Consider the following 25814-nt stretch of genomic DNA (forward strand, 5'->3'; position numbering starts at 1 on the left):
TGGCTTCGGTTACACAGCTTGAAACTGCAGCAGGCATCATTGATGTGGGCCAGCTGTGGGGATCCAATGGACGCTTAGCACGTTCGAGTCCTTTGATCAGTTCTCACCGGTGGCCAGCCCTGTTACTGTTCGCACTGAGGTTGACCCCTCATCCGTGGTTGAGTGGGAGGTCACCTCAGGGAATGGCAGGTGGTGAAAAACTTCCAGGGAGCTGCATGGAAGGCCTCCCCAGTTAGTCTGACAAACAGGTTCCAGGTGCTCTCTGTGGCCAGTTTCAGAGGAAACCTCTCAGCCTGCAAGATCCACGCAATCACAGAGGGTGGGAATATTGGTAGTTTGGAGCTCCAATGTTGCGCATGTTGTGGGGCCCCTTAGGGACATGGCTGCAAAGAAGGGGAAGAAAGCCATGTACACTCAGTGTGCATACTGGGTGGAGTCATTCTAGATGTGGAACGGGTCCTTCCAGATGCCATCAAGAGCACAGGGTGCAGCCTACTGCAGGTGGTGGCTAACATCAGTGCCAAAGATGTGTGTTGCTTTGGATCGGAAGAGATTCTATCTGGTTTCGAGCAGCTATCGGAAGTGCTAAACGGTGCCAGTCTTCCTTTTGAGATGAAAACAGAGCACGCCATTTGCAGCATAGTCGACAGGACCAATTGCAGATCTTTGGTACAGAGCAGATTGTAGAGTCTGAATCAGTGTCTCAGACAATTCTGCGACCGTGTAGACTGCAGATACCTTGACTTGCGCCATAGGGTAATGGGGTTTCAGGTTCCGCTGAATAGGTCCGGAGTCTACTACATGCAGGAGACAACTACATGGGTAGCAGGGGCTGTATGACATGGACTGCGCAGGTTTTAGGTTAGAGGGTCTCATGAAAACACAAAAAAGGCTTAAGTCTCACAGGGTGCAGGCAGAACACAGGAAGAACTTAGATACAGAAACCATCAGTATAACAGTTGTAAATTGTTGTAGCTGTGGTGGGTAAGTACCATAGCTCCAAGTGCTAACTCCAAGCACTAACAAGTGCTAACTCAAAGTGCTAATAGAAAGCATTTATGCTCAAATCGTTATAGACATTTCAAGCTGGCTAAAACCGCAAATAATTTCAGCTAAAATTTTTGCGAAGAACCTAAAGGTGTTCCGGAAGAGTAGGCTAAACACGGTGGTGGCGTGTTTATTGCTAGTAGTAGTAGTAGTAGTAGTAGTTTATCTTGTTGCAAAATTAAAGTAGATGGTTCCTTTGAGTTAGTATGGATAGGGGTAATTCTTGGCAACTGGAATAAAATAATAATTGGATCCTTTTACTGACCTCCCAATTCAGATGATACAATTGCTGAAGGGTTCAAAAAACTTGAGTTTGATTTCAAACATGTACCCGACTCATACGATAATAGTTGGTGGTGACTTTAATTCACCCATGATATGTTGGTGAAAATACATGTTTAAATCGGGAGATACACATAAAACATCATCTCAAATTATGCTAAATGCATACTCTAAAAATTATTTCGAGTGGTTAGTTCATGAGCCCACGCAAATAGTAAATGGTTTTGAAAACACACTTTTCCTCTTAGCAACAAATAATCCTGAGCCAATAACAAGCATCAAAACGGATACAGGGATTAGTGAACACAGGGTTGTCGTAGCAAGATTGAATATTGTTAACCCCCAAAAATCTCCAAAAGTAAATGAAACATATACCTACTCCAAAAAGCAGATGATAATTCACTTGACGCCTTCCTGAGAGACAATCTCCACTCCTTCCAAATAAACAGCGTGAGTGTAGATCATATGTGACTTAAATTAAAGAAATAGTATCGGCAGCAATTGAGAGATTTATACCACATTAATTAACAAACAATGGAGCTGATCCTCCTTGGTACACAAAATGGGTCAGAACACTGTTGAAGAAATATTAAAAATAACATGCCAAATTTAAACAGGTGCAAAATCTCCAAGATTGACCATCTTTTACAGACACTCAAATTTAGAGCGGACTTAGCACGAGATGCTTATAATAGTTTCCACAACGAAATTTTGTCTCAAAACCGGGCAGAAAATTCAAAGTGGTTCTGGTCAAATGTGAAGTATGGTAGTTGCAAGACACAACCAATGCCTTCCCTGTGCAGTAGCAATGGAAATACTATAAACGACTGTGCTGCTATAGCAGATCTGCTAAAAACAGACTTCTGAAATTCCTTCACCAAAGAAGATGAAGTAAATATTCCAGAATTTGAATCGAGAACAGCTGCAAACATGAGTAACGCAGTAATAGATAATCTTGGAGTTGTGATGCAACTTAAATAACTCAACAAAAGAGAGTCTTCTGGTCCAGACTGTATACCATTTAGGTTCCTTTCTGACTATGCTGATATAGTAGCTCCATACTAACAATCATGTACAACTGTTGGCCTGACAAAAATCCGTACCCAAAGACTGGAAAGCTGCACAGATCACACCAATATTCAAGAAAAGGTGGTAGGAGTGATCCATTAAATTACAGGTACATATCATTAATGTAGATATGAAGCAGGATTTTGGAACACTTATTGTATTACCTCAAAGAGAATTATTTATTGACACACAATCAACACGGATTTAGAAAACATCACATTACAATTATGAACAACTTAAATTGGAAAGAACACATAGAAAATGTTGTGGGAAACACCAACCAAAGAGTGCGTTTTATTGTCAACACACTTAGAAAATGTAACAGATCTACTAAGAAGATTGCCTACACTATGCGTGTTCATCCTTTTTTAGAATATTGTTGCATGGTGTGAGATCCATACCAGATAGAACTGACGGAGTTCAAAGAAGGGCAGCACGCTTTGTATTATTGCGAAATAGGGAGGAGAGTCTCACTGAAATGATATGGGATTTGGAGTGGACACCATTAAAACAAAAGCATTTTTCATTGTGGTGAATCTTGTCATGAAATTTCTATTACAAAATTTCTCCTGCAAATACGAAAATATTTTGCTGAATCTGACCTACATAGGGAGGAACAATCATCATAATAAAATAAGGGAACAGCTCGCGTGGAAAGATGTAGGTGTCTCTTTTTTTTTCCAAGCGCTGTATGTGATTGCAATAATAGAGAATTATTGTGAAGGTGGTTCAATGCACCCTCTGCCAGGCACTTAAATGTGATTTGCAGAGTATCCATGTAGATGTAGATATAGACATAGAATGCTGCTCACCCCGTCTCAGATCATTTATATATGTAGAGACTGAGAGCAGTCCTTTCACACTTCCCTGGGTCACTCCTGATGATACCCTTGCCTCTGATGAAGACTTGCCTTCGAGAACAACGTAATGGGTTCTATTACTTAAGAAGACTTAGAGCCACTGATGTATCTGAGACACTATTCCATACGCTGGTACCTTCATCAACAGTCTGCAACGCACTGCACAAGTAATCTTCAGAAACCTAGAGATGTGAAATCTGCCTGTTGCCCTTAATCCATAGTTCACATGAAATCTTTTGAGAAAAGGGGAAGCGGAGTTTTGCATGAATAATGCTTTCTAAATCTGTGCCGATTTGTGGACAGAAGCTTTGCTGTGTTGGGAGCTCTTGGTCACTGAGAATTTCTTTCCAACCTCCTCCTAAGATTCCAAAAGCTAGGAAAACTGTGTATGTTTATTTTTTCGTTTTTGATCAGTTGTGATGGGATTTAGGTCTAAGGCTTCAATTCAGACCCTTGTTGACCAGTCTAGTATGGCAGTTGAGGATAGTAAAATGAAAGTTCAAGTTTTAAATTTCACATTAAAGAAATCATTCTCACAGGAGAATCGTGCAAGCGTACTGTCATTTGAACATCGGACAGACTCCCTTATGGACGAGATAGTAATAAGCATCCCTGGTGCAGAGGAACACCTGAAAGATTTGAAAGCAAATAAATCACCAGTTCTGGATGGAATCCCAGTTCAGTTGTACAAGGAGTACTTTACGGCATACTAGCTTGCATATATCATGAATCTCTTGCCCAGCACAAAGTCCCGAGCAGTTGGAAAAAAATGCAGGTACCTCCAGTATATAAGAAGGGTAGGAGAACAGACCCACAAAATTACAGACAATATCCTTAACTTCAGTTTGCTGCAGAATCCTTGAACTTATTCCCAGCTGAATATTATAAACTTTCGTGAGACTGGGAAGCTTATGTCCATGAATCAGCGTGGTCTTAGAAAGCATCGCTCGTGCGAATCTCATCTAGCACTTTTCTCACAAAGGATGAAGGGCAAAAGACAGATTCCATATTTCTAGATTTGCAGAAAGCGTTTGGCATGGTGCCCTATTTCAGCCTATTAACAAAGGTACTGATACCTGAGTGGCTTGAAGACTTCTTAAGTAATAGAAACCCATATGTTGTCCTCAAAGGTGAGTGTTCATCAGAGACAAGGGTATAATCAGGAGTGCCCCAGGGAAGTGTGATAGAATCACTGTTGTTCTCTATATACATAAATGATTTATATATAAAAAACAAAGATGCTGTGACTTACCAAACAGGAAAGTGCTGGTAGATAGACACAATAAAAAAACACACACACACATTTCAAGCTTTCGCAACCCAAGGTTGCTTCATCAGGAAAGAGGGAAGGAGAGGGAAAGATGAAAGGATGTGGGTTTTAAGGGAGAGGGCAAGGAGTCATTCCAATCCCGGGAGCGGAAAGACTTACCTTAGAGGGAAAAAAGGACAGGTATACACGCGCGCGCGCACGCGCACGCGCGCGCGCACGCATACACACACACACACACACACACACACACACACACACACACATGCACACATACAGACACAGGCAGACATGTGTAAATGCAAGGAGGCTGGGCAGGGATGTCAGTCAAAGCGGAAGTACAGAGGCAAAGATGTTGTTGAATGACAGGTGATGTACGAGGGGCGGCAACTTGAAATTAGCGGAGGTTGGGGCCTGGTGGGTAACGGGAAGAGAGAATATATTGAAGGGCAAGTTCCCATCTCCGGAGTTCTTATAGGCAGGTGTCAGTGGGAAGTATCCAGATAACCCGGACAGTGTAACACTGTGCCAAGATGTGCTGGCCGTGCACCAAGGCATGTTTAGCCACAGGGTGATCCTCATTACCAACAAACACTGTCTGCCTTTGTCCGTTCATGCGAATGGACAGTTTGTTGCTGGTCATTCCCACATAGAAGGCTTCACAGTGTAGGCATGTCAGTTGGTAAATCACGTGGGTGCTTTCATACGTGGCTCTGCCTTTGATCGTGTACACCTTCCGGGTTACAGGACTGGAGTAGGTGGTGGTGGGAGGGTGCATGGGACAGATTTTACACCGGGGACTGTTGCAAGGGTAGGAGCCAGAGGGTAGGGAAATTGGTTTGGGGATTTCGTAGGGATGAACCAAGAGGTTACGAAGGTTAGGTGGACGGCGGAAAGACACTCTTGGTGGAGTGGGGAGGATTTCGTGAAGGATCGATCTCATTTCAGGGCAGGATTTGAGGAAGTTGTATCCCTGCTGGAGAGCCACATTCAGGGTCTGATCCAGTCCCGGAAAGTATCCTGTCACAAGTGGGGCACTTTTAGAGTTCTTCTGTGGGAGGTTCTGGGTTTGAGGGGATGAGGAAGTGGCTCTGGTTATTTGCTTCTGTACCAGGTCGGGAGGGTAGTTGCGGGATGTGTAAGCTGTTTTCAGGTTATTGGTGTAATGGTTAAGGGATTCAGGACTGGAGCAGATTCGTTTGCCACGAAGACCTAAGCTGTAGGGAAGGGACCATTTGATACATAAATGATTTGGCACACAGGGTGGGCAGCAATCTGCACTTGTTTGCTGATGGTACTGTGGTGTACGGTAAGGTGTCAAAGTTGACTGACTGTAGGAAGATACAAGATGCCTTAGCCTATACTTTCAGCTAGTGTGATAAATGGCATATAGCCCTAAATGTGGAAAAATGTAAGTTAATGCGGGTGAGTAGGAAGATCCAATCTGTGATGTTCAGATACAGTATTACTAGTGTCATGCTTGACATAGTCAAGTTGTTTAAATACGTGGGTGCAATGTTGCAAAGCGATATGAGGTGGAATGAGCATGTGGTAACTGTGGTAGGGAAGACGAATGATTGACTTAGGTTTATTGGAGTATTTTAGGAAAGAGGTGTTCACCTGTAAAAGAAACCACATATAGGAGGCTGGTGCAACCTATTCTTGAGTACTGCTTGAGTGTTTGGGGTCTGTACCAACTTGTATTGAAGGAAGACATTGAAGCAATTCGGAAGCAAACTACGAGATTTGTTACCAGTAGGTTTGAACAACATGTGAATGTTATGGAGATGCTTCAGGGACTCAAATGGGAATCCCTGGAGGGAATGAAATGTTCTTTTCAAGAAACACTATTGAGATAATTTAGAGAACCAGCATCTGAAGCTGACTGCTGAACAGTTTTACTGCCACCAACATACATCGCACGTAAGAACCGTGAAGATAAGGTATGAGAAATTAGGGCTCATAAGGAGGCATATAGACAGTCATTTTTCACTCGTTCTATTTGCGTGTAGAACAGGAAGAGAAATGACTACCCTCTGCCATGTGCTGTATGGTGGCTCATAGAGAATCATTGTAGATATAGATTTGGTCTCAGTTCTGTTTCATTGTGAATTCAACTGTGCACCCACTCACTACCTGTGTTAGTATGAATAACTGATGTGGTTCACGCTATAAGAACTACTACATATTATCCTCTTTTTAATTTTTTTGTGGGAAGAAAAGCAAATTTTTAGCACCTTTAAATCTTACAGTAAAGCACTGAGGTTTATTTTAAGTCATTATTCTGATTCTGAAGTACTCATTGTGGGGTAGCCATACACTGTAAGAGTATTTCAGCAGTGTAGTGGCACTGACACACACACACTCGTTCCATTTAGGTTTAGCTCTGTATGGAATCCATGAGACAGAAGTCATTGCAACGAATGCATTCTTTGGAACATTTTGTCATTATTTTAAAGGAGGTGCTGAGTGTAGCTTAGCAGATAATACCATTGATGCTATCTGACTTTTTTTAATTGAAGAAGGCTTAAGTAAAAAACTGAATTTCATTTTCTGTTGTGCAAAGACATTCTTCTAGGTTCTCAGGGACTTGTGAATCTCTGCAGCACACAGGTGCACATTCATAATGAAGATCGTAATGGTGATTCTGTTAACTTACAAGGCATTTTTAATGTAACATCTGTGATTCCAAAAGTGCATTCAGTTGTGTACTCTAAAAAACGTGTTTGAAGGAAGACAGTGTCTCTTTCCATTCAAAGTAAAACTACAGGAAATTTCATGAAAGTAGGTAACTTCTTTGGCAGAAAAAGCATGAGCCTTTGCTGATGGAAACTAGGCAATAAGAAATGGTAGGTATTGCTCTCAAGATGTGACACAACTTCTGTTCTGGATGATTGGAAGTGTAATATAAATGATGAGGCAAACAGGATAGCAGGTAACAGCTACATCTATGTATACACATGGCAAGCCACTGTACAGTGAATGGCAGAGTGTGCTTCATACCAATATAATCAATGGCGTGTCACATCCCGTTTGAATATTGAGTGAGGGGAAAAAATTAAGGTATATTTTGCCTCCATACATGTCGTAATCTAGCTTATTTGTTCTCATCATTCGTATGTCAGATATATGATGTTGGCAAAAAAATATTCCTGTTACAGTTTCACATGGATTACATTGACCTGTTATGAACCTAGCATGTTTATAAATTCAGTCAATGTCTGTTGTCATGCATATTTGACATGATCTCCAGCTGTATGTAATTTTCATTTCATATCACTTCTTAGTATTACCCCTAAATACTTAGCGTATTTACTCGAATCTAAGCCGCACTTTTTTTCGGTTTTTGTAATCCAAAAAACCGCCTGCGGCTTAGAATCGAGTGCAAAGCAAGTGGAAGTTCTGAAAAATGTTGATAGGTGCCGCCACAACTAACTTCTGCCGTCGAATATATGTAGCGCTACACAAACATGGTTTGTGGGCACAAAGATAAATATTGGCGCCAAAACCTCTGCATCGGTAAATAAATTTAAAAAAAAGGCAGAAGACGAGCTTTTTTTTCCTCCGCCCCGAGTTTCGACCACTGCATTTTCATACATTATCCAACGAAGTAAATACAAATTCCGTATTGTTCATCTTCGAATGTAGCAGAATTTCAATGTACTACGAAAATCCGACTGGCAAGACTGTTAGGGATGTTTGTCAATATGGCCAACTCTACGTTCCGAGTTTTTTCCTACCTGTGAGAAGAGATGGTTGCTAATAGGAACCTGATGAAATGTGAATCACATGCAGTATTCTCTTCACCATAAGAATAATACGAATATAAACATTTTGCCATGTATTCTTTCGTGTTTGTTGCTATCTCATTTAAATCCTGTCTGCGTAATAAACTACGAAACTAGAGTGAGACAACAGCAAACGCGGAAGAATATACGTATCGTGTCATGTTTATATTCGTATTATTCTTATGCCTAATAGTGATACAGTCAGAAATGAAGCAAGGCAACTGACTAGATTTTAAATGTAAGATGACTAATTTCTGTGCAGAATTTGATGTACTAAAGAAGCGGCCGCAAAGATTTTCAAACGGAGGAAAATTTTCGCAAAACTATCGTTCAGAACATGTTCTATCATACGCATGTTCTATCATACGCATTTGGTTCTTGTTGATCAGTATCAAAGAAAGCAGCAGTGTAAGTAACAACAAATAGCAGTCTCTTGCCATTGTTTCACTAATGAGACGATTCCTCTTTTTTTTTTTAAGCGGCGGTAGCGCGCACAAAAGCAAGTCATGCCGCGAGCGGCGACATGTCGTAAACACGCACTATCAAAATGCGACAAACAATGCATTACACAGTACAGTAATGTATTTTCAGCTTAGAGTGACGTAAACACCTATAACAAAGAAAACGGCACTTATCTGATCAAAGCAAAATAAGCAATCGATTCAAACCAGACGAAGCACGTGAAAAAGGAAGGGTACCCGTATAAATACGGACGGAGCGCCTGACGCATAGCAATGGCTACCTGGTAAAGCTTAACTGCTAAGCTTACGACTAGAACCAAACTACTGTAGCTGTATCGTCTTTCATTCGACGTAAATTGTGTCTCATATTACAATGGACCAACTTTGTTTCGATTTGGAGGTGCGGCCTAAAACTTTTCTCTCCCCTTGAATTTCGAGTCTCAAATTTCAGGTGCGGCTTAGATTCGGGACGGAGCGCCTGACGCATAGCAATGGCTACCTGGTAAAACTTAACTGCTAAGCTTACGACTAGAACCAAACTACTGTAGCTGTATCGTCTTTCATTCGACCTAAATTGTGTCTCATATTACAATGGACCAACTTTGTTTCGATTTGGAGGTGCGGCCTAAAACTTTTCTCTCCCCTTGAATTTCGAGTCTCAAATTTCAGGTGCGGCTTAGATTCGGGAATTTTTTTTTTTTTTCCTTTATTTCGAGTCTCATTTTTCAGGTGCGGCTTAGATTCGAGTAAATACGGTATACAGTGTTGAATGCTCAAGATGTTCACCACTAATCTTGAATTGGGTGATTTCAGTTTCTTTCGTGTTATAAGAGTTATCTTACATTTATATACATTTAAAGACAGCCTCATTCATTATACCAAGGAAAAATCTTGTCACTGTCTTTCCGCAAATTTCCAGAGACGATACATTCCTGTAGACCACACCATTGTCAGTGAACTATGTCTTAATGTTGCTGAGCCTCTGTGCCAAATTTTTATGTATATGGAGAACATTAGTGGTCCTATTACACTTGGCACACACAATGTTGTGTTCATTTGTGCAGAACATTCAGTGTCCAATATGACATACTGAATTATATTTCTCAAATATTCAGTGCACCAATTAGCTTGTATCTTAAAGACATTGTAATTTAACTTCAACAGCATGAAGTGCATATACGTCTTGACACTACATTCTCATAAAAGTGACATTTTACAATCAGATGATGATAAAATTGTCATTTAAGTTGAACTTTATGAATTCTTAGGACTAAATTGCAGACCCTTTCTTGGAAGTATTTCATTCACAATTTTTTGCAGAAAATGTCTTCACTGTCGCTGACACATTTCTTACATGCATAATGTTCTGTCCTACCATGTTTTGGTACAACTCTGTGCACTCACAATGAGTATGCCTAGATAAGACAAATATATCAGGTTGACCGGTGGTGTCAGCTTGCAAATATGGCACAGACTGTTGTAAGGGTTTCAGAATTTTACCTGTGTCATCCCTGCTTGTATAACCTTTCTTGAGAACAGTGGGTGATTATTTATTTTATTTAAACTGGTCTGATTAGGACCATTTAGACCCTTTCTTATGTTGGACCAGGAGTGCACACATGCAACTCCTTTTTTACGTCATAGTTACCTAAGAAATAACAATTTTAATGAGGCAAATAATATAAAATGCTCCGAGTGTGTATAAAGACAGTTGAGTAAATAATACTGTGAAATAATGAAGTTAATACTGACTGTATTTCTATTACTACTGCTGCTGCCATTGATGGTGGTGATGACAATAACAATGATAACAGTGGTGGCAGATATAAAAATAATTTATAGGTACAGAAAATAGATGTTTTCTGACAGAGCCAGTTCTGGGGAAAGGAAATTTAAGGAGACTGCACCAGCAAAGAATACTGGAAAAGGAGGAAGATAGGTTCATTCAAAAGAAGCTGCAACATTCACTTATTGAATGTTAGTTAAAAAAAAAAAAAAACTTGCACTTGTACCCTATTTCCGTAACCATTATACAGAAAATGTGAACTATTCTGTAGGTTTTGTTTTGAGTAAGATTCAAACAGAAGTAGAAAAATTGGTGATAAACATCCTTTCAAAGTTAATTGAAAGGTTTACTTGTAGGCTGTAGGAGTGCCTCATAGTAGGTTTAAAAAAATCTGATTGTAAGTGCAGTTATGGGTATAATTGTTGAAAAATCTCATTTTCACTCTCGGATGAAGTATGAGGTTTATTTGGAAAGTAAAGTCCAGTTTCTTATAAAACATAAACAATCTTTTTTTTTTCAAAACTCTGTTTTTATTTAATTCCTTACACGTTTCTCTATTTTTCTACATAGCTCCGTATTTATTTCAACATTTGCCATATCGATCTACAGTCTTTTGTATCCGTAAGTTATAGATGTGTGCCACTTGTTGGGATAACCCATCTTTAACTGCTTGTTTCACTTTATCATCTGTTGCAAAGTGATTGCCACCGAGAAACTCCTATAGGTAGTGGGACAAACAAAAATCACTCACTGCCAAGTCTGTCCATCCACCATACAGTCCAATTCATTCCCATCCAAAAGATCTGATCCGGTCGCAGGTTCGAATCCTGCCTCGGGCATGGATGTGTGTGATGTCCTTAGGTTAGTTAGGTTTAAGTAGTTCTAAGTTCTAGGGGACTGATGACCACAGCAGTTAAGACCCATAGTGCTCAGAGCCATTTGAACCAAAGATCTGATCAGATTTTGGGTGTGCGGAACGGGGTCTGGTATTGTCATGCACAAAAAAACTCCACATTGCTTATTCTGTTGAAGTTTAGTCAGGCTGCATAAACCTGACTAACAAGACTCCATGTCTATCCCAAAGTACTGTTGCTAGAACCTTGCATGTCGAGATTGTCTGCTTGGTCTTAACTTCGATTGGTGATGTCATGTGACACCATTCCATTAACTGACAGTTAAACTCTGGGGTCATGTGAGAAACCTCCATCTGATCCCTTGTGGAAATGTTTTGTAAAAGTTGGTCACCTTCCTTATGATATATGTCCAAAAAATCAAGAGCACAAGTCATTCTTTCCATTTTGTGTTTCTCAGTAAGCAGCCTTGAAACCCATCGTGTGCTCTATTTGTGAAATTGCAGTTTTGGGAGACAGTTTTGTGCAACATCATTCTACACACATTCAGAAATGTTGCTAAAGTTGAAGTTGTGTATCACTGGTCTTTATGAATCATTTCATCCACAGCTTTGACAAAATTTTCTGAGATCACTGATGGTTGGTCTGATTGCGGTTCATCTTGGACATTATCCTATCCATCCTTGAAAGCTCTCACCCACATAGGCACTTTGCTGTCTTTCATTGCATTGGAACCATACTTATCACTTATGTGCTGATGAAATTCTGTAGCTGCAATGTTCCTTGCGGTCAAAAATCGAATCACTGACCGTATTTCGCATTTGTGTGTTGATCAGTAGTTTTAAACCTTCCGAACTGACTCTGTCAACAGCAAATTGCAACAATACCAATGCAAACAGCATTTGATGAGCAAGGCATGCTGGGAATTGGTGCACATGCACATTTCAGTGTTCGCACAACATTCAATTAGCTACGGTGATTCGGACTTTACTTTCCAAATAACCTTCGTACATTGATTGGATAATGCTTCTTTTAGGTCTTCAGTAAAACTAATGTGACAGTAAAAAATAAAACCTATCAACACTGCTTCCCAAACAGGTTGTATACTAACTCATCAGAAACACCTCACAACATAATTTAGACAATTCTAATCTCAACCTTTTCACACTCATATAAGCGTGGCATTGAACAACACATGGAATCAACATGCCTTATGTAGAATTAACTGTTTCTTCTCTCTCTCTCTCGCTCTCTCTCTCTCTCTCTCTCTCTCTCTCTCTCTCTCTCTCTCTCTCTCTCTCTCTCTCTCTCTCTCTGTGCCTAGTGCGCACGCGCACCCCCCCCCCCCCCACACACACACACACATCTGCACATTATTTAAAGCATCTAACAGGAAAGGGGGACAAAGAAATCAAAAGATGTAATTTAGCCCTGTGTGTCATAAATAAAGCAAATCTAATGCAAGCCGCCTGCTGGGAACCCACAACATTTTTGTTATTAATGAATAAAGATTTTTACCTACTTGCTATAATTACAACGTAAAAAATGTGCATGTTAGTAACTGTTGCACATGCATAATTCAGTATCACTTTTGAGAAAAAAACTTTTTCACAGAAGATCTCTCATCTGTTTTTATTTGTTAATTACAAATCATTGGATTCCTGTGTGCAAATTCCATTGCTGTTTTTTACAAGCCACCATAAAGTGGGTATATATATCACCAGATTCATCCCATCCTCCTCCTCCTCCTCCTCCTCCTCCTCCTCCTCCTCCTCCTCTTGTGAGTCTTGTAATTTTGTGGACAAAGCTCTCTGTGTCCTGTAGCTCTTTTCCCTGCAATTCCTAGGACGCACTTCACTGATTGAACAAACTTGGACAAAGCATGCAGCTTTTCTTTGAATTTTCCCAATATCCGCTGCTAAACCAATGTAGTAAGGATCCCACACCATCAGACAGTACTTAAAAATTACACATGAATTAGATGAGTAAGGATTTAATAAGTGACCTCATTCATATGTGAACTACACTCGCTGGGGATTCTTCCAATCAGTCTGACTAGGAACCCCTTAAGTACAAGTTCGCAAGTTCAATCTTGAGTAAGGCTCACTTGAAATTTTTGTGCTAACAATTAGCACAGAAAACATATTCGATGCTAATTACTCACCCTGTGCATGAGGAGGATGACACAAAATTAGTGTTGGGAGGTGCAGAGGTCAACTTTCTATGGGATGTATGTATTACACTTCAAAAAATGGACATTGTCTACATTCAAGAAATATTCAAGACAAACCATTAATTTGCACCATGAACACCAAATGAAAAATGGCAAGCTATAGTGATCACAAAGATTTGCACCATCAAGATCGAAGGCGAACTCTTCGGGAATTATAAACCTTACTGGACGTTCAGCTAGGTATCCACTTACAGAATGCTTTTAGAATCATATTGGCATAACGGAATGAGATGGTGTCCAATCGAAAGCGAAACAGTCTGTTATGGAGCTTATCATGAAATTCTATCTTTTAAGGTGTAGCTGCAGGTAATGTGATTATATTTTTTATAGGCATGAAAAAAAAAAAAAAAAACAAGCATCCAGAAACTAAATTGGTGCAGTGGTTTCAGGGGATATGAATTGCAATGTCACACACTTGCCAGGAAGGATAATTTGCTCTAAAGGAGTATGATTTTTGTATGCAGACTAGGAATTAAGCAAAAGCAAGTTGTTTTGACCAGCTGTTGGCCAAAAGGAGTGCTCATAACATAGTTGTAGGTCTCTTATGCCTATTTACCCACTCTAGTTTGCTGCAACATCAATATTCCCTACTGCCCTTGCAAGATCGCGCACACAAGAAAGAATCATAGAGCCAGAGTACTTTCAACTTCTCAAAGCACAATAAATAACTTTCCAGCCTATTTACCATAATTTCCAGCGTTCCTTTCATATGCATTTTTCTTCAAATCCAGATTGGTTGTAGTTGAAAACCAATTTCTTACTGAAGAATGAGATAAGTTTCATCATCTCCTCTACAAATTTTCAGACTGATTCTGCAGTTTGCTTCAAATTCAGTTTGTTTCAAATTCTATTATCTTATGTGTTCCAGTTCTGTAGACTAATATAACAGCGGCAATAATCAGTTTTTCACAATATAATATAACTAGATAGATAAAACCCCTTTTCCTAAACAATTCCAATTCCTTTCCCTTCACTCTTCTTCTTTCCCCCCTAACTCTTCTCCCAGGAGAAGGAGCCATTGGCTCTGAAAGCTTTCATAAATGAAACCTTTTTTTGTATGTGTGGCCTCCTGCCACTGCTTGGTTAGTAGATTTTTTTCTATCCATCCAATTACATTATAATTCTGTAGCATTGTTTGAAGTTCTGCAACCATCCACTGTTTCCCTTGAAGTCACTACGATTTGATGTGCATAATGTAGTAGGTCATTATCATGCACAGCCTGTAAATTGTATCGTGCATCCTTGAAACATGCATATACCATTTTTTTGTAACAAGTGTGCCTTGTTCTCCCTTGAATAGCCATAGGTTTTCTCATGCACTACACATCATAATGCTGCAGACTTATTTCAAATCTGTTCATATTCACTACAGATTATCTTCCATGTACATAATTATGTTTAGTATCTGTTCTGTGGGCAACAATTGTCTCTTACTTTGTTTTACAGGGGCAAGACAGGATGGATAGGGAGAGACAGGGGCAAGACAGGATGGATAGTGAGAGACAGGGGCAAGACAGGATGTATAGTGAGAGGGGGGAGGGGGCAAGACAGAATGGACAGAGGAGGAGTGGGGGGGGGGGGCAAGACAGAATGAATAGGGAGAGAGAGAGAGGGGATGTGGCAAGAAAGGATGGATAGGGAGAGAGGGGGGTAGCAATACAGGATGGATAGGGAGTGAGGGGGGGGGTGGCAAGACAGGATGGAGAGGGGGAGAGGAGGGGCAGCACAGGATAGTTAGGAAGAGAGGGGAGGGCAACACAGGATAGATAGGGAGAGAGGGGGCCAAGGCAGGATGCCCAGGGAGTGAAGGGGCAGCAGGGGGAAAAAGAGGGGTAGGAGGAGATGGACAGATAGTTGGGAGGTTGGGCTGGACAAGAGAGTGGGGAGAGGAAGAGATGGATATGGAATGGGGAAAGGAGTTTATACATATACTACTTAAAACTTCCATGCTAATAGGCTGTGGTTGATGTGTAAAACTTTTTCCTAGCGATTCCTTTCCAACTACAGGAGACATCTTCAGAGGTAAAGTGGCAAGCTGTACCCAAAACTTGAGGGGTCCCCAAATATATGGGCAGTGTAGAGGGGACCACAGTCTATCATATTACGTCGGCTATGAAATTATCTCTGGTAGCGCCAACATTCTCGATTGAAAGTAGTAGATTGTCATTCTTGTTGCAGTGTTGACATCCAAATTTTATCTAATTTAACATCTCCCTCTTTCCTGTTGAAATTGTTATGGTTTTTATAAGTCTTAAAAGCCTCCCTATACAAGTGTGCAATAATGCTATGTTTTCAACATGACGCTCGTTTCACTGAATTTTAGTTCTTGGTCACTGTCTTGGTAACCATTTTCCACTACAGCTGATTTATATATAAGTTCCAGGTGGCAATTTCTCTTGTGTTAACCAGACTGGTGCTAACACTTCTTTTCATGGTACCAATATAAACCAGTCACAACTACAAGGAATTTTTTTTAAACCTGTTGTAGCTAAAGGGAGTCGTATATCTTCTGCCAATCTTAAACATTCTTTAATCTGGCTGGTGAGTCTGAAGGTAGTTTCCACACCGTACTTGCTCAACACTTTCCTAATGCAGTCTGTAAGCTCACTGATACAAGGAGGGAAAACTTGCCCCCATGGGCAGTTGTCATTCCTCGTCGTTCCTGATTCTCTCCCTAGGGCAAAGTGCTCAATCTATCTTCTTGTTGGAATAATCATTCTTCTTGAATGTCGAGCATAGATGTTCAACTTTATCTCAATAAAGAGAGGCAATAAGTTGTTTACCTATAATAATAGTAACAGTAGTAGTAATTACTATTAGTCAGTGTGGCTCAATGGCCAGGTTAAAATGATATACTTGGATGGCAGTTTGGCATCCCCAGTAATCCCCCTGTGGTAAGGGGACCTATAGTTTATCGCGGAATCTGAAGCACGTGTAGTTTCTGGTGTATCTTCACATTATCGAGAAGTAAAGGTCCAGTCAGGATTTTTATCTTGCAACTTTTCAGATTACAGGCACATGCTTTTACCCCTAGTCCACCAGGCTTGATATTCGTTTATCTTGGAATACGTGCTGTAATTCAGGTAACAGAGAGATAAAAGTATCTTCCTGGCAGATTAAAACTGTGTGCCGGGCCGAGACTCAAACTCGGGACCTTTGCCTTTCGTGGGCAAGTGCTCTACCGACTGAGCTACCCAAGGACGACTCACGCCCCGTCCTCATTGCTACTCTACGAGTCGCGGTGCGGCACACAGTTTTAATCTGCCAGGAAGTTTCATATCAGTGCGCACTCCGCTGCAGAATGAAAATCTCATTCTGGAAACAGAGAGACAAATGTGTCACACATTTTATCATCTAGTTTCATACTGAGCTTGAGAGTCCACAGCTCATGTTCTAGTGGCTTTCGTTGCTGCATCTGGATCACAGGGTCCTGGGTTCAATTCCTGGCAGTGTTGAGGATTTTCTCTGCGCAGGGACTGGGTGTTTGTGTTGTCCTCATCATCATCATCATCATCATCATTCGTGATAGTGGCTAGATTGGACTGCGTAAAAATTGGAGGGTGACAAAATTGGGACTTCGTACGGGCACTGATGACAGACCAGTTGAGCACCCCACAAACCAATCATCATCATCATCATCCTGAGCTCGCGGAAATAATTTAATACCTTCTGCACTCTAAGAATGTATTTTAAAATCTCACACTTCACAAGGATTATGCAGGGTCTATAATAATTAATGGCATAAACACATACATTGAAAGTACATGATACTAGAAGCAAAAAAGTCTGGTACATAAGGGATCTAAAATGCATACCTGAAGAGCTGTGGGTACTTCATCTTCGATACTGTAAAACAAAACTCTTCTACTGCAAGCTCTTTGCTTTCCATATTTTGAAAGATAATATGGACCAAAAACAAAATCCCAATAAAAATGGGTTCAGTTCTTAAGTGCATACTTTGAGAGCTATGTGCACTTCTTCAGGAGAAGAGATATTTCACAGTAGTGAAGATGAAAGAGTGCTCATAGCTCTTAAGGTATGCACTTTAGTGTCCATATTTAATAGACATTTTTACTTGCTATGGTCCATGCTACCATCTCTCAAAATATGGAAAGCAAAGAGCTTGCAGTAGAAGAGATTTGTTTCACATTATTGAAGATGTAATGGTGGTAGTAATAGTAGGTGGTGGTGGTGGTGGTGGTGGTGGTAGTAGTAGTAGTAGTAGTAGTAGTAGTAGTAGTAGTAGTGTCGTCATCCATAGCCCTTGAGGTATGAATTTTACAGCCCATTTTTATTAGACTTTGTTGCTTCTATTATTGTGTGCTTTCAACTGTATGCATTTACACCATTAATTAGGATACACCTTTATGTCTAAGAAAACTGAAAAATGTTGAGTTGTGGGGTTCTTAAAGTAACAACTTGCACAAATTGTTTTAAATTATTTGATGGTTTTAAGAAATGTCCAACACTAGATTTGTAAGAAATAGTCATAAATAACGTATCAGTTACAATTATCTTGTTGTTCTTACACCTTTTCAGTTCAAAAATTTTTCCTATCAAATGTTCCAGGAAGCCGTTCGGTTTATAAAGACCTTGAAACACAAGTAGTAATTGTAACAACAAATAAGAAGCTGCAAAAGGCACTCAAAGAAGAGCAAGAGCAACTTTATTCCAGGGGAATTCCATTCACAGAAAAGACAGTTGCAGATTCCAAACAGGAGACAGCTCTCTGGGTTCATACTGTAGTAAAATTATTCAGGCATTACTTCTAAGAGTAATAGAGGTAAGTTTCAGTTTATTGTGTTTGGGCAGCTTGTGTGAAAATGCTTCTTTGGAAAGTGCTACTGACTAAACTAATTTATTGAGAAATTTCTCTAGATCATAAAGTAGGAGGCCACTAACTTACCTGTCCATGTTTTAGTGTTCTTTTCCTGCCCTTATTTGCTTATCACTTTTATTCAACACCGTATTCAGAGTTGATTGATCAGTGTGCATTTCCTAGTGTCTTTAGGAAATTTCAGAGCTTCCTCATTTTCTGTTGTTAGCTACTAGGTGCAATTTTGTCATTGACAGTTGCTCTTGAATCCAGGTATGAGAGACACCATAGTCGTGAGTTACAAAACATTAAGATGTAAACAATAATAATGTGATGAATATATACTGAGAATTGAAAAACTGTGCCAGACCAGGACTCAACCCAAGATTTCCTGCTTACCTATAAGCAGTGACCTTCACTGTTCTGAGAGCACCTGCAGACTTGACTCAAAATTTGTCACTGATATTTCCACCTATGATTTCCAAACCCCACTGTTAGAGGTTCCCCCCTGGGGTATGTGGGAATAACAACACGGGGGGACAGAGCTGGTGCATGACACAGCTTACACTGCCATAAGGAATATTGTGAAAGGATTGAAGTGTGTTGAAATGAATGATGCTATTTTCAAGCGATTCACACAACTTTTGAACATGTGCTTCAAATTCTGTTTTGGTCTTAGCTAATCATTTAAATCCATCCATCATATTCAGTGGTGAATGTGTTGTTAAATGGAGATGCTGCAGAATGTATCATCTGCTACAATCATATAAAACAAAACAGTGCTCATGTCTTTCGCTTGTATTGATGTTCATTCTTAAAGCCAAAATTGGCGATTCATAATTTGTCAATAAACTTTAATGTAATCAACAGTGACTCAAGCAAACCAGGTAACTATAGATTTGACACTAATAATGGTAATGTTCGTTTAACTTTACGTATCACCTTCCTCCCCTTCCCCACCCCCATTCACAGTCCGGAGAGTGCCAGAGGCATCTCGACCACCACAGTATCAGTTGTGCTGGGAGTTGTGCCTCTTTAAGATAAACATTGGCCATTTCATTGGTGCATTTGTGAAATTTAATGAAATTCTGACTATAACTCTCCTTTCTATGCACGAGTATTTCTAAAAAACTCATGTTGCCCCTCTGTGTTACAGTACTGTTACTTTGTGTATGTAAATTATACTTTTTCTTAATATTATTTCTCAGTAATGTAACTATTCAAAAATAATAAGTCGTGGAAGTGTTGTTGAAAAATAAATGCTCCTTATTGTGATTGGAACAATGTGTTTTCATTTGAATGTCGAAAGTAATGTCTTCTCATGCTGATTGTTGCGAACTGGCAAATTCTCTTTGGTCTTTCTTCCATACCTTCCCTGGATTATTCAATTCAAATCATACATTCCTGTTAGTATAGATTTTCATGTGTCTTGCTAAATTTTAAATGAATATGTATGAAGTGCTATAACTACTGGAAAATAAAAGGAAATTAATTTTCATCTCAATATGTGTTCATGTACTTCAGATATGTCACACACGATTAATGCAAAATATTGAAGCTTGATTGTACTTTCCTATATTTCTTTTTTTTTACCCTGCAATATATAGCTTCAAATATGTCTTCATTAAGTCCTAACTAAAATGTGTTTTTTATTAAAGATTTTGTTTATTTTATAATTCTTTTTTTAAGGCTGCAATTCGTTAAATCTTCGAGCCTATGAAGATCATCATGACAATCAATGTGACTCAGATTATTACACACACTGTATTTCTTTATCCACCTGATTTGTTGGAAATTGATCAAAATAATGAGTGTGTTAATTGATAGTACAAATGTTATGAATCTGTAAAACATTTTAATATATTAAAATTACAGTATTATCAAATATAAAAAAAGGTCTCTTACATTAGTATGAGCCAAATGGAAAATCATTATGCTTCCTTGAAAGTGAAAAAAGAATATGAACAGTCTCAAATATGTAATTGTTTTTTACTGCATTTGAATTGAGGCTGCAAAATTTTAACACGTGCAGATATTATTCTACATTTAAAAAATCTTTTGCAAACAAATTCTGAAAAATGCATTAATCAATGGGTACACATATGACGAGAAGAATTAAGACTGCCCCATTGACTATGAACCCATTTCTCATCATACATTAGTGCTTGTTCATTTTCCACCTTCCCAACTTGCGCTCTGTCCTTTTTCTGTGACAAGGTTATCAGAAGTCAAAACAATAGAGCTGATCGGCAATCTTGTGAAAAATGACATACAGTAATGCTTTGAGCATCTGAATGAATTTAGAAGTGTAGGCTCTAAAGGAAAATATTAACGTACCCTCCACTGATTGAACGTACTTCGTATGTGGACAGATTTTCAGCATTAGTCTTGCCTTTGCATCAGAACTTGTATACAACATTTTCCATCAGAGTACAAGAATGTCTCTGAAGAAAACTGCTCTTCTACTACTACTGAAATGATTTCTTTTGAACAGAATAGGGACATCATTCATGACCAAAAACAACGTAATGTCGTGAGAAATAGTTCCTTAGTGATAGGCTCTCTCTCTCTCTCTCTCTCTCTCTCTCTCTCTCTCTCTCTCTCTCTCTCTCGCTCTCTTTCTCTTTCTTGCAGATAAGACCCTGTATGAAGTACTGTAATACATAGTGAGACAATTTTGAAGTAACACATAAGAAGTGATGATGAGGAAAACATGAACTTGTACTAAAGCAAAATGACTGATGTGAGATTCAAAAGGAAATGACATCAGAAAATGACATAAACAAAACAATTTTCATTGAGCTCATAATAATAATAATTATCTCATCCTATACACTTTCAAAAGATGTCATGTGGCCATTAATTCCTTGGAAAAAAAGTTAGTGAAAACAGTTAGTACGGAATCAAATTATGGATCAACTGGCAAAAACAGTAGTAGATGTGGCAGCATCTCCATGTGAGGCCAATGCCACTTTATTGGAAAATAAATGAGCTCAAAATCTTCACAGATATAAGGTGGACTGGTCACAAAAGACACAACTGTGTTCTAATTCTGCAAGTTGACATTAACGGTCATACTCTAATACAAACTCAGTGTATAAAATTGCTTGGAATCCAACTCGGTAAAGAGTCATAACAGATAAACGAATGAAAATCTCAGTTTGGTACTTTTTGTACATATAAGCCTCTTTATTTATTTAATTTACCCAGAGACAAGTTTGCTCATTTCATTCCCTGTTGTCTTATGGAATCATCTTATGAGTTCATGCACTAACTGTAAATAAAGCATTGGGTCACCAGTCATGCAATAGAAATATTGTTTTCCCACACCATTCACTGTCACCCACCATATACCTAATAGCTGTAAGATCCTTGTCAAACCATATGATGTTCCCAGACCATTATCCCTACACCTAGATTTTTGTGTGTGAGATTGTTCCCACTGTAAAACCAGCCTATGGGCACACCAATATTATTTTTTTTTCTGTCTCGCCCAGTGCCCCCCTCCCTCGTAATCCTACAATATTAAAGGCAGAGCTACCTGTAAAACTAGATGGTGACTTCATTTCATCAAATGATTTCCATGTTTTTCCATACGTCAACTTTTGGTGCATGTGAGACCATGTCTTACTTTCTTAGTTAGCAAATGAATCTTTTTGAGTTGCCACTTTAATTATTAATGAATTGCAGCAGGGATTTACAGCTTCATGAACAATTTGGCAAGTTGTAAGCTCTTGCCATCCCTAGAAAATATCTTCATTACCATTGGCCATCACCCTCCCATATCTTTGTACACTAACCTAAATTACATGCAAAATCTCCTGGGAACACACTTTGAACTGTTGTCATTGAACTAAAATGTCCATAGTGTTAGACACATCTAGTTTCAAACAGCATGGTCTTCACACTATGATCACTGTTAATTTGAAACATGACACTACAAGAAAGTCAGCAAAATACTTCTATACATCATGGCATCCATGTAAATTTAGGTAATGTAGAGGGTGTACTAAGACACTAAATATGGCATTTTTTTTATATAATTCAATTTGGAAATGTGTGCTACCACAGGAACTAATTTTATAGGGGACAGATTCTAGTGAGACAGAGTAAAACAAGGCAGTCAGATACGGAGCGCAGAATTCATTCGTTTGCAAGTCATGCTCCCTTCCACATTTTTTAACTTGTTGCTGTCACTATTGAGTGGCTGATGGAGGATACAGGATGACTTAGACAATTTCTATTTGATGTGATGAATGGCAGCTTACTCTAAATGTAAAAAGATAAACTTAATGCTGTTGTGTAGCAAAAACAATCATGTAATGTTCAAATCAGTTGTGTGCTACTTGGCATAATCAGGTTGTTGTGACTCGCCGATCATTCAAAGTGCCGCCGCGCAATTACGCGCGTCCTCTATGTGCGGCGCTGTCTGCCAGCCATGCAGCAGCTGCGCCACCTAAGCGGCCAGCCGAGCAGCGGCCGCTAGACTGGGACTCAGTGCTCATTCGAATGCTAACGTGTTCACATGTCTTGCTTGTCCACTTACTCTGTGACTTATATGTGTTGTGTCGTTCTGAAATATATTTGTTAAACTTGACATTATAACAATTGGCGACAAGGTAGTGGATTTTTCCATTTCACCGTTGACCCACAGGGTTCCATGGCTACTGTCGAGCAACTATTGCAAAATCTCCTTGAACAGCAAACGCTTCTAACAGCGGCAATTCGCGATTTCGTCGCGGCATCAAATGCGGGGCGTTTCTCGTCGTTGGCTGTACCTCCTTTTCCTCCTTATGACGAGACGGCGGAAGACTGGTCTGATTATGGAAAACGTCTTCGACAGCACTTCTTGGCATTCCATGTCACGGACGAACAACCATGTTTCTGTTCCTTTCGTGGATTTCACCTCAAATGTATTGGTTGTTGTCGCAATTGGCTCCTTTGAAGGATCCTGCGTCTTTGTCCTTCGCTGAAATGTGCTCACTTCTGCCTGTCTATTTTCAAAAGCAAACGTATGTGGTAGCCTCTCGTGTTGCCTTTTATCGTTGTCAAAAACAGCCACATCAATCCTATCACAGCTTGGGCTGCTGAACTTCACGGCCTCAGTCAAAAGTGCCAATTTGTTACTGACCTTCACAAAGAATCCTATGCCGATTCCATGGTATGGGATGCTATTATCCGGTCGGTGCCCGACAAAGAAGTTCGGCAACGTGCCCTTCAGTTGGCGAATCCGACTCTAGATGAAGTTCTCTCCATTGCGCAGTCTTTTGAAATTTCTCGCGCCGCTGGGGTGCAAATAGAGGCGTGGGGTGATGTCGGGGAAATACAACCTCTGTGCGCTGTTGACGACGCGTGCGGCACGTCCCCGCCGGCCGACGTGGCCACAGTGCGTTCCCACGCGCAGCCTCGTCCTAGCCGTAAACAACCCGCTAAGAAACTGCAGCAAAACACCCGGCAACTTCCTTCATGTCTGCGGTGTTTTACGAAACATTCACACGAGGATTGTCCCCAACGTTGGGCTGTGTGTCACAATTGCAAAAAGAAAGGTCATGTGTCTTCCGTTTGCAAATCCAACCGCATACATGATGTTCATGAACATGACGCTGATTCGATTCTGTGTTGTCTGTCAATTGCACTTCTTCCCTTTCAGGGAAGTTATTCCTCACTGTCCAAATCCTTGGTCGAGATGTTTGCATGCAAGTGGATACCGGTTTTGCTGCCACTATAATTAATTCTCAGACGTATCTTCAGTTGGGTTCTCCACTCCTGTCACCTGTCACTCGGCAATTACGGACGTACAATAAACAGAAGATTTCTCTCTTGGGACAGTTTAATGCTGAGGTATCTTACAAATCCGTCGTTCGCACTGTTCCCATATTTGTGGTTGACCAGAGCAACGCAGAAAATCTTTTTGGTTTCGATGCCTTTTCACGTTTTTGGGTTCTCCATAGATGACTCTGTCAACATTGTCTCTGATGCTATTCCTTATGCTGAACTGGATTCCTTGTCGAAGACATTTTCGTCCCTTTTCTCTCCTGGGTTAGGCCGTGCAAACGACTGAAGCTCATATCATGCTCAAACCCACTGCTCGGCCTAAGTTTTTTCGGGCTTGGCCCATTCCTGTGGCCCTTCGTGATCGGGTAAAACGGGAGTTGGATTGTCTCACTACTTCAGGGGTCTTGCTTCCTGTCACTTCCAGTGAGTGGTCCTCTCCTGTCGTCGTTGCTAAGCCAAATGGTGATATTCGTCTCTGTGGCGATTTCAAAGCCACTGTAAATGCTCAATGCCTCATCGACACTTACCCTATGCTCCGTCCTGAAGAACTGTTCACTAAACTTGCTGGAGGCCAGTATTTTTCTAAAATTGACCTGTCAGAATCTTATCATCAACTTCCTCTCGACGCTGCTTCCCGGCAGTTTCTGGTCCTTAACACGCCTTTCGGCCACTATCAATACCAACGCTTGCCATTCGGGGTTGCTAGCGCCCCTGCTCGCTTTCAGCGTTTCCTGGAACAATTATTGCTCCCTGTCCTTGGGTTTATCAATTACATGGACGACATTGTTGTCACTGGCTCCACCACTGAAGAACATCTTCAAAATCTCTGCACACTTTTTCATGTCTTACAGACTGCCGGTCTTAAGTGTAATCTTCAGAAATCACAATTTTTTAAGGCATCTATCACTTACTTGGGGTTTCAACTCTCTTGGGATGGTATTCGTCCGCTTCAGCAAACTGTCGCTGCGATCGATGCCCTTCCTCGCCCTACATCTGTTAAGGAACTGCAGGCCTTCTTGGGGAAAATAGCATACTATCACAAGTTTTTACCATCTGCGGCTTCGGTGGCTCAGCTGTTGCATCGCCTGTTGCATAAAAACGTGCCTTTTCACTGGTCCGCATCATGCGATGCGGCTTTCCAGAAATTGAAGACTATGCTGAAACACGCCCCGTCCCTGGCTACTTATCGACCTGGCCAACATCTTGTTCTTGCCACAGATGCCTCTCAATATGGGGTCGGTGCAGTCCTTGCGCACCGTTTTTCTGACGGTTCGGAACAACCCATTGCTTATGCCTCCAAAACGCTCACAGATGCCCAACAAAAGTATTCTCAAATTGAAAAAGAAGCTTTGGCCATTATTTATGCTCTTCATAAGTTTGTTGTTTTTCTCTATGGCTCAAAATTTCATCTTGTTACGGATCACAAACTACTTGTTTCCTTGTTTGATCCATCAACGTCACTTCCCGACAAGGCTGCACACCGCCTCCAGCGTTGGGCTCTTTACTTGTCTTGTTTCAATTATGAGATTCATTTCTGACCAACGCCTCAACATCCAAATGCTGATGCTCTGTCTCGCCTT

The 25814-nt window shown here is 40.3% G+C and overlaps 1 protein-coding gene across 3 annotated transcripts in view; it reads left to right on the plus strand.

Moving 5' to 3' along the window:
* Window positions 1-20300, plus strand: part of LOC126237441 (CDP-diacylglycerol--glycerol-3-phosphate 3-phosphatidyltransferase, mitochondrial) — a 95672-nt gene extending 75372 nt beyond the window's left edge. For all 3 annotated transcript variants that reach the window (XM_049947558.1, XM_049947559.1, XM_049947560.1), the window contains 2 exons: window positions 18213-18426; window positions 20149-20300. In XM_049947558.1, the coding sequence (XP_049803515.1) occupies window positions 18213-18415 (203 nt within the window). In that variant the 3' untranslated portion in view covers window positions 18416-18426; window positions 20149-20300. The remainder of the gene's footprint in view (window positions 1-18212; window positions 18427-20148) is intronic.
* Window positions 20301-25814: the final 5514 nt, after the last annotated feature.

Source organism: Schistocerca nitens, chromosome 2 (assembly GCF_023898315.1).
Source record: "Schistocerca nitens isolate TAMUIC-IGC-003100 chromosome 2, iqSchNite1.1, whole genome shotgun sequence".
NCBI classification, from domain to species: Eukaryota; Metazoa; Arthropoda; class Insecta; order Orthoptera; family Acrididae; genus Schistocerca; species Schistocerca nitens.